The sequence below is a fragment of the Tasmannia lanceolata genome, unplaced genomic scaffold (assembly GCF_043159265.1).
Source record: "Tasmannia lanceolata isolate RefF3 unplaced genomic scaffold, GAP_Taslan_0.1 ptg000018l, whole genome shotgun sequence".
NCBI lineage: Eukaryota > Viridiplantae > Streptophyta > Magnoliopsida > Canellales > Winteraceae > Tasmannia > Tasmannia lanceolata.
In genome coordinates, this window is record NW_027518695.1 from 51,330,163 (window position 1) to 51,340,078 (window position 9,916).

Genomic DNA, 9,916 nt, shown 5'->3' on the forward strand with positions numbered 1-9,916 from the left:
ACAACAATGAATGGACACGATTCCTTGTGCCCTCTACCTAAAAAATAACTAAATACCACCCAAGGGAATGTGGGGCCTATTTCGTGGGACTCGACTGCCTCTCCTTTTTTTGAATGCTGACTTAGCTCCCTCTCCTCTTCCTCCTTTTCTTTCAACTCTTTTGGTAGGATGAACTGCATCACATAGTGATCCTCTTTCTCCATTTTTGCTTTAAACCGGGCTAAATCTTTAAGTTGAGTGGTGGATAAAGTTAGGAGTGCGGATTTAATTGAAGGTTTTGTCATCAATATGTCGGGGTGAAGGATTCAAATGAGGCAGAAGTGCTTGCACTCAAGAATAGCATCCTCCTCATTGACCCTAATGCCCTGGAGTCTCTAGTGGTTGAGTTCGTTGCGTCTATCATGGACATGGCTTTCTTGGAGACTAGCTACATTATCTTGAGGATTCTGATCACTTTTGGGGAGTATACAAGTTCTTTTCAGTACGCATATTAGACCACTGATTCGAAGGTGGATTCTCTTGATGGAAGTGGTGTCTCTTTGGACACTTTTGTTGTTAGTCCCCACTATCCTCTTGCAATTCCGAGCAAGTTGTTGTTTCTTCTTTCTAGCTGACCATCTCAGTCAGAGGCTTAATTTGTTTCGGCCCTTGTTCATTCGATATTACTTTTTTGTCCTTTATTTTTGTGTAAACTATATGGGGCAGTTTATCTTATCTGGCTAACATTAATGGCATAAAGGATATGAGACAAGTCGTGAGACCTAACTTCAATGCCTCCCTAAAATTTTTTGTTAGGCTTGCCTTAGGGTGTTCTAGTGTTTTTTTTAATGGAGGGCGTTCTCGTGTTCTTCATTATTATCTTTTCTGCTCCTTCCTAAAAAAATTTGTTAGGCTTGCCTTGGGGTATTCTAGTGTTTTTTTGAATGGAGGGCATTCTCGTGTTCTTCATTATTATCTTTTCTGTTCTTATTGAATCTAATCAATCAAAGGAAAATTTGACAAAACCTTGTTGACATTATGATGGAGGAGGATTGGAGGAAGGACTAACATTCGCTTTGATGCAGGATTTAAATTGGAAAAATATTTCTACTAGATTTAGGGTAGGTTTGGAGGGGCGCAGGCATATATTGGGAAGCTGTAGATGTATGCCGGGAATTTGTAAAATTAGTTTTGGGACAAAACAACAAGGGCGTAGGATATGAATGGATTTGAATGATATTTCAAAGGTAGGGAAATTTTTTATATTGGGTATTTTAGGGTTTTTGTATAAAAGATAGGTGGAAAATAATGCAAGAGAGGTTTTATGTGAGATTAATGGAGGTTTGGGGTTCCCGGGAGGGTAGTTTATGGGAAAAAGAAACATGAAAGAGATAGATAGTTATCTAAGGTTGGAATCTGTAACCAAAACCCAACGCATATCGCACCTAGGGGCTTTTAGGCATCACTCCTTAGAGAAGATAAAGGCATCACACCCTGGCAAGGAGTAGATATCATATCCACACAAGATAAGAATCTTTCAAAATCTTTGTTCAATCATCATTCATTATTAAAGAAAAGTGTTATGAGGCAATACTATCCAAAAGAGAGAGTATATATGAAAAGAAAAGAAAAACTAGAAAGTTCTAAAACCCGAAAATGAAAACCCAACACTTTCGGATTAAAAGACCCTCTAATGACTTAAAATCTCCCTCCCTACTTACAATTCCCGTAATACATGTGTGGGGCCTATTTAAAATACTCATAACTCAAAGAAACCAAGTGATATTAGTAGGAAGGTACCCCTACTATGACTTAATGAATTTATTAAAAGACTCCTACAAATCACTTAAAAATTAAAATATGCGCCTTATGATGGCAACAGAACTTAAAAGACACCTACAAATCACTTAAAAATTAAAATATGCGCCCTAAGATGGTTGCCGTCATACTCCCCTTCATGAAATGATCCAACCTCATCGAATATAATGATTGGCATGACAAGTAAGAATTTTTTCAGTTTTGATCCTCGCATAATCTGCAAAGGATCAACCCTTCCAACGGACTAAGTATTTCCAATGCACAAGATGCTTTTGGGCAGTCATGTCATTGGTTAGAAGGACTGTGATCAGTGATCACCATGTGTGCTTTCGAAGTATTCCGTATAATGTGTCAGCGTAGGCAGAAAGACACTCGGGTCTTTTGCTTCATTAGGTCTGTAGACTTCTGCTCGCGCATTTTTGAATAAATAGTAAACCTTTGCAAGAGGTTCAAATACTAAGATTGGTGAATCCGGCAAACGCATATTAACATCGACAGACGTATCATCTTGGATTTGTCTTTCTTGTTGTAGTTGCCATGTAAGCTCTTCTTACTGAGTATGCTGAACGGTTCTCCCATTCAAGGCTTTGGATAACAATTGCTGCCCTTTTGACTGTCACTCTTCAAACCACACCCCCAGTTTACATATATAATTTTGGCCAATCTTCTTGACAGTTTTACTAAAAATATTTTTATGTGTTTTCAATGCGGGCAACACTTAGAATAACTGTTGTGCAAAGATTGATTTGCAAGCTTTCTTAGTTCCATTTATGTGTTTATTCTGTTGTTTTTTTTAATTCGAGGATTTCCCTTCCTATTGCTTCACATATATGCTAATTTATTTCCTTATGGTGTTTCTTATTGATTTGTGGCCGGCTATGGTATGTTAGGGTCAGGAAGAGAGCCACCAATGCATATGGGAGGTCAGTATTCACCCAGATGGGACGCGCTATATTCATACATGTATGTACGAAATGTTTAGTCCACCAAAGACACTTCTGTATAAATGCATGCAATTTCATTGTCTATAGACAATTGTATAGGTATGTGTTGTGTGTCTCTATCACCTCACGGTATCTTAGGGCCTCTTCGGATGCCTTCCTTATTTCCAAATAAGAACGATCTTATCTGCAAATGGGTCATTAAGGCCTCTTCGGAAGCCATTAGCAAATATCATTTCTAAACTATAATATCCATTATTTGCAAATAGTCACTTATAACTTCAAAACCATTTGCATACAAGAATATATGAACATAAAGTTTTGGAGGTAACCTAAGAGGTGCTTAGGTAACTAGTGCCTTCTTATTATAATTACAAATATTTACCTCCAGAATTTCTCGGGATATTGTAGTTTTTTTTTTTTTTGGTTAATTTTGAATTCAGATCAGGAAAAGAACTGAAAAAATGTCTAAAATATATAAAAATATCAAATTTATGTACAAAATTAGGACAACAAACATTATCATAAAATCATGGCAAAATTAGGACAACAAACATTATCATAAAATCAGAAGGATTCAACGGATCTGATTGCGACGTACACTACAGTTGGGTGTCCCACTGTCCCATGTGATGAAAAGGGGTGCATTTATCATTTCCCTAATCTTTTTGCTATTAAAACAAAATATGAAGATGGGATTTGCTAGGGTCCATCGCAAAAGGCATTTCTCGGAAGGTCTGTTGCATCGGAGACCATCCCCCTCATTAATAATGACAATCTGTTGGAAAGTGAGCCTATGTGGGAGAAAAACAAGGCATGCATACTTGTTGCAACTATCTACACGAGGAGGGCAGTTTTGCTCTTATCAGCAAAACACACCCAAAACACACCCGGTTCTTCAACAAGTGGAGGAAGAAAGACCCCCTATTGCCCTTTCCGACACCATCATACCTCCTCGGATTTTGTGAAAGATAATACACCTCAGTCATTCTCTTTGATTGGGTTCAAGTTATTTAATAGTTGGGGTCAAACGACTTACGAGGCTGGTCGACTAGTGAATTACGCTGCCGTCCTTATATTGAAGACCAAGAAGGGATCGACCACCTTAATAAACAACGGGTCAATTAGGCGTTAAAGCGAGTCAAATAAAAAAATGGTGCCGGTATTGGATCTAGAATTCTTGTTAGTGGGTCTGTATGTAGGGACCGATGGACTACCGTATTCAACCCGGAGCTGGTGGAAAAGACGTTGGCGGTATTTTATTTTAAGGAACGGATAGACTCCCTTAATCAGCGAAGGGTTGATCAGGAGTTATAAGAGGGTAATTAGAAAACGTTGTTTTGGATTTTGGGTTTCCATTAGTGGGCCCATTTGAAGGAAAAAAATAGTAGAACGACAATGTTAAATTGCATGACGTTCCTTTTTTTTTTCAGGAACGTCATGCATTTAAATAACGGCGACATATAATGACAATGTTGCCCATTTGCTCCCAGAGTGAAACAATAGTAGAGCAACAACGTTATTTAACATATCGGTAGCGTCTTTTTCACTATTTTTTTTCAATTGGCCATCGTTGCCGTTCTACTATTTTTTTCCTTCAATCCGCCATCGTCTCGGGAACGTTTCCGTTCTACTACGTTGAATAACGGCAACGTTCTACTTTAAAACTAAAAATGTTAAAATGCATGTCGTTCCTTCAATTTGCCGGCTGTCTCATATAATAATGGGGGACGCAATATGTATTAAGTGCAAGCCGATTTTCCCAAGAAGAAATATTAAAATATTGAAAAAGGGAAGTTGCAAAGAGAATCATTGAGGTGTACTCTATCTGGACTCTGTTGGTGTCAGAAAAGGCAATAGGGTCTTTTTCTTACCCTTTTTGAAGAACCCTGTGTGTTTTGCTGATAAAAGCAAGACTGCCCTCCTCATGTAGATAGTTGCAATAAAAATCCGCATGCCGTGTTTTTCTCTGTCTCCCAACCCATCATGTGCATAAAGCTAGATATCAGAAAAGCCTTTGATAGCGTAAACCTGCACTCCCTTCTGTATTTCATGAAAAATCAGGGATTCAATGAAGTTTGGTGTAATTGGATTGCCCAGTGCATTCTCACCCCTTCTTTCTCAGTTCTGCTCAATGGTTCCCCAGAAGGTTATTTTAAATCCACTAATGGTCTCAGGCAAGGAGACCCTTTATCTCCCCTCCTCTTCACTATTGTAATGGAGATGCTATCTCTCATCCTTCTCAATGCTGATAGAAATGGAGAGATTCATTCCCCTTTTAACCAAGGCCCTTGTTCCATAAATCATCTGTTGTTTGCCGATGATGTTATGCTTTTCGTTGATGCATACCCTGCTTCAGCTAAAGGAATTCAAAACTGTCTGTCGGTTTTTAAACTTTGCTCTGGTCTGGATGTTAACCTCCAGAAGTCTGAGATTTTCTTCTCATGCACCCACCCTTCCCAGATTAGCATTATCAGAAACATCCTTAATATGAAGGAGGGATCCCTTCCTATTCGTTACCTGGGATTGCCCCTCTTTACCTCAAGAATCCGTCAAAACCATTGTATCTCTCTTGTCAGTAAAGTTCGGAAAAGGAGGTCCTCCTGGTCCTCCAGACACCTCTCCAGGGCTGGCAGAATAGAATTGGTTAAATCTGTTCTGAATGCCTTTCATATTTTTTCTTCCTCTTCCTTTTCCATCCCTGAGAGCATCATCAATACCTTGGAAAGGCTTTTTCAAGATTTCATTTGGGCAGGAAATGAGCAAAAGAAAATGTTCCATCTTGTCTGCTGGGAAACCATCTGTAAGCCCAAAAAAGAGGGAGGCATTGGCATTCGTCGTCTAGGTGATATAAGCAAAGCTGCTATGATCAAGCTCTTCTGGCAAATTATCAACAACATGAAAACTCCTTGGACTGAATGGATAGCATGGAAGTACATTAGAGGCAAAGATATTTGGAGCATGAAAATGCCTCGAAAACCTTCTTGGGCTTTCCGTAATATCCTCAAGGTCAGAGATCATGTCAAACAGAATATTTGCTACATTGTCGGCACTGGAAGAAACCTTAACTTCCGGCTTCACCCTTAGCACCCTGGAGGCCCTCTTATCGATCAGAATTCTATAGACCACTCCTTAACCAATATTCCTTTGTCTACAACCATTGACCATCTGTTATCCTTTGGCTCCTGGGACTCTATCCTCAACCATGCAGGCTACTCAGATATCAAGAATAGTCTTAGCTCTGCTTTGATTATCCCCTGTGCTGATGATAGACCCATTTGGATGCCCAACCCAAATGGAAGTTTCTCTTTTAAGAGTGCGTGGAGATCTCTGAAACCTCCCCAACCCAAACCGCCTTGGCTTCGATCTATCTGGTTTCCTGGTAGTATCCCCCGTCACTCCTTCACTTCTTGGCAAGCTATTCTTGATAAGCTTAGTACCCGAGACAGATTATGGTTCTTTGGTTCAGCTCGAAAAGCTGAATGTATGCTTTGTAAGTCTAGTGATGAATCAGTGAACCATCTTTTTTTCACTTGCTCATATTCAGCTTGGATATGACGATCAATCCTCTGGTGATTCACTTTCAGAAGAGGACCTCACAGATCTCTCATGGATGAAGAACGTTGGCTTAGAGACAACTTCAAGGGAAATGGCCAATCATCAACTGCTATGAGACTATGCTTTTGTGCATCTATATACCATATCTGGATGGGGCGAAATTCTAGATGCCATGTCAAAATCCCTACTCATAAAACTGCTCTCCTCAGACTTATTCTCTCCTCTCTTCAGACCCGTTTGAGAAGTCTTCAGCTTCAGGACACTAATACCCAGAGAGCTATGCAAGTAGCTGCAAACTCAAACTCTCGAGAAAAGTTGCTGCTGGATTCGTGATACGAATCCTTGAATGTTCAGAGAATTCGTTCAGAGAAAAGTTGCAGAGAAAGAGAGTAGAAGAAGAAGAACAGAAAAAAAGGAGGAGAATAAATCTTTTTCATACCCTCATTGGTTCCCTTTTACATCATTTTATAAGTCTTGTCTTCCTAACGGATTGCCCACGTGGCAATCAATCCTAACAAACCAATATTCTCTTTTACTATTACTGCTAAAAGATAGACTAACATAATTTGGAAAGTAGTAAACTATGTGTTATCCCCTGTTTGGCATTACTCTGATAAGTAATCCTCGAGCCAACGTGGTTTATTCCTCTGCCTTTGCCTATTGTTGCCCTTCTCTGCTTCACCGTGTGATTCTTGCACTTCTTCCATGTCTTCAAGCTGATCTGGTAGTGATACCTGAGTCACCTGGTTGCTATCATTGCCCACCCTTGGAAAACTTGCCTTGTCCTCAAGGCATAAGTGAGGAAAATCTGATTTTATGGTCAGTAGATTTTCCCATGAAGTGTCTTCTGGTAGCAGACCTTGCCATTGAACCAATACCTGAGTGACAAGTTTGCCTTGTTGAAAAACCGTTCGTTGTCCCAAGATTGCGAGAGGAGAAATGAGTGGTTGATTATTCAAACTTTGAGGAGGCAGGGTACAAACCAATTCTGGGATGGTCCCATGGAATGGTTTAAGCTGAGAAATATGAAATACGGGATGAATTTTGCTGTCTGCTGGCAATTTCAACTTGTATGCAACTTGACCCCCTCTTGCTAAGATTTGGTAAGGACCAAAAAAATGTTTACTGAGCTAAAATATTGAGTATCTACTGCTTCAATTGCTGAAATTGCATCTCTTTGGCTTAATTCAGTATCTACTGCTTCAATTGCTGAAGAACCTGGGATGTAAGCTGGCAGAGAGGGTGGAGGTATACCATAGACTGCTTCGAATGGCGTCATTTGTATTGCACTTTGGAAAGAGGTATTATAGGAATATTCTGCCCAAACAAGTAAGGAATGCCAAATCTTTGGATTGTCGTGGGAGAATGCTCGCAAGTATTGCTCGATACAACGGCTAAGTACATCGGATTGCCCATCTGATTGAGGATGATAAGCCGAAGAAAGGTTCAGGGATGTGCCACTCATTTTAAAGAATTCAGACCAGAACTTACTGGTAAAAATTGGGTCTTTGTTGGAGACGATGGACTTGGGTAAACCATGGAGTTTGACGACAATCTCATTGAACAATTTGGCAACTTTTGTAGCATTGAAGCTTGTTGGTAGGGCACCCAGTGTGAATATTTTGATAACCGATCAACGACTACCATTATGGTTGTGATTCCATTTGAGGATGGTAGCCCTGTAATGAAATCCATAGCAATATCGTCCCATATGCGATCAGGTACTGGCAGTGGTTGTAACAATCCTAGAGGGGGTGAAGTAAAATATTTTGATGGTTGACAAACAAGGCAGTTGCGAACAAATTGGTGAACATCATCTCTCATCTTAGGCCAGAAGAAACTAGCAGACACCTTTTTAATGGTACGAAGAACACCAGGATGACCTGCTTGTGGCGTACTGTGAAATTCATGGAGCACAATGTTTCGTAATGGGGAATCCGAACTGAGGAAGAGTCGATTCTTGTGGAATAGAAGCCCATTTCTGGTTGTGAATTTAGGAGCCGCTAATCCATGGCGTAGTTGTTCGTGCAGTGCCAACAATTCAGGGTTGGTAGTGTTTTCAAGGTGGAGGTCACTTGAAATATTGAAAATGGGAGTAGAAACTGCCATTTGAAAATTGCTGGGCGCCAAATTTGTATCATCGATTCGGGACAATGCATCAGCAGCTTGGTTATCCTTTCCGGCCTTATAAACAATGGTGTAGTTGTAGCCTAACAGTTTGCAAAGATACTGTTGTTGGGGGGTTTGTATGACCTGGGCCATTAAGTTTTTCAGGCTTCTATGATCAGTATGAATGGTGAATTCTCGCCCGAGTAAATATTGACGCCATTTTTTCACTGCCACTGTAATTGCGAAGAGCTCCTTAACATAAGCTGATGCTAGTGCCATCGTAGGGGACATCTTTTTGCTAAAATAAGTGAATGGATGTTTATTCTGCATAAGTACTGCTCCTATGGCGATGCTGGAGGCGTCAGTCTCCAGTGTGAATGGTTGTGAAAAATCTGGAAGTGCCAGAACAGGGAGCTGAGTCATCAATAGCTTGAGCTGTTGAAAGGCTTAATCTGCCTCCTTGGACCAAAGGAATGCATCTTTTTTTAATAAGCTTGTACGGGAAGAGGCAATGGTGGCGTAATGTTGGACAAAGCATCTGTAATACCCTGTAAGACCCAAGAAACCTCGCAGCTGCTTCAGTGTTGTAGGTGTTGGCCATTGTTGCATTGCCTTAATCTTCTCTGGGTCTGGTTGCACCGTTTTGCTAGAAACAATGTGGCCCAAGTAATCGATTGTAGATTGGCAGAATTGACATTTGCTTAGCATAGCGAAAAGATGATTAGATAATAAACATTGCAAAACAGAGGTTAGATGCTGAATATGGTCCTGCAAAGAGTGACTGTAAACCAAAATATCGTCGGAGAAAACGATGACAAACCTTCTTAAAAATGGTTTAAAGACCATGTTCATTGTGCTCTGGAAGGTGGATGGTGCGTTTGATAACCCAAACGGCATAACTAACCTCATGGGTGCGAAATGCTGTTTTAGCACAATCCTCTGCTTTCATTCGAATTTGGTGATAACATTCGAATTTGGTGATAACCTAAACGGAGGTCCAGTTTGGAAAAGAGTACTGCCCCATGTAATTCGTCCATCAGTTCATCGATGGTGGGAATTGGAAATCGATCTTTGATCGTAATGGCGTTGAGAGCTCTATAATCGACACATAAGGTTTGGTCTTTTTTCTTCACAAGAAGTACAGGGGAGGAGTAGGGACTGTGACTGGGGACAATAATTCCTTCAGTTAACATCTCCTGAATCAATCGTTTGATTTCGGATTTCGGATTTCTGAAAGTGAGGGTATCTGGTATGTGTTGTAAATTTTGAGGGTACTGTTGTTGATAAAAACAGAAACTTGTTGCTTCAAGGCGTGATATCACTTTCCTTAAGACAAGATTCGCCTCCACTAGTACTGTGCAAAGGGGATCCGCGAATTGCCTCCAAGATACAATGAAGCCTAGTAGGGAAGCCCTACTAATGTTTGATGACGCGTAGCACTAGCGGAATCAAACCCGAAATGCCCTTCCGAAATTTCAAGCCTTAGAGAAATTTCTAGATAATGTTTCTGC

General features: G+C 40.3%; 1 protein-coding gene across 1 annotated transcript; it reads right to left on the reverse strand.

Annotated features, from left to right (window-relative positions):
- Window positions 1-6,901: 6,901 nt before the first annotated feature.
- Window positions 6,902-7,761, reverse strand: LOC143850412 (uncharacterized). The gene is made up of 2 exons (XM_077359667.1): window positions 7,423-7,761; window positions 6,902-7,312 (listed from the first exon to the last, which is right to left on the reverse strand). The coding sequence occupies exons 1-2, from the start codon at window positions 7,759-7,761 to the stop codon at window positions 6,902-6,904; spliced, it is 750 nt and encodes a 249-aa protein (XP_077215782.1).
- Between the last annotated feature and the right edge of the window lie 2,155 nt (window positions 7,762-9,916).

Coding starts and splice junctions, on each gene's coding strand:
- LOC143850412 (XM_077359667.1), bottom strand. CDS start 7,761: ATGAGTGGCACATCCCTGAACCTTTCTTCGGCTTATCATCCTCAATCA. Junction 7,313..7,422: donor ATACTCAATATTTTAGCTCA/GTAAACATTTTT, acceptor CATATTTCTCAG/CTTAAACCATTCCATGGGAC.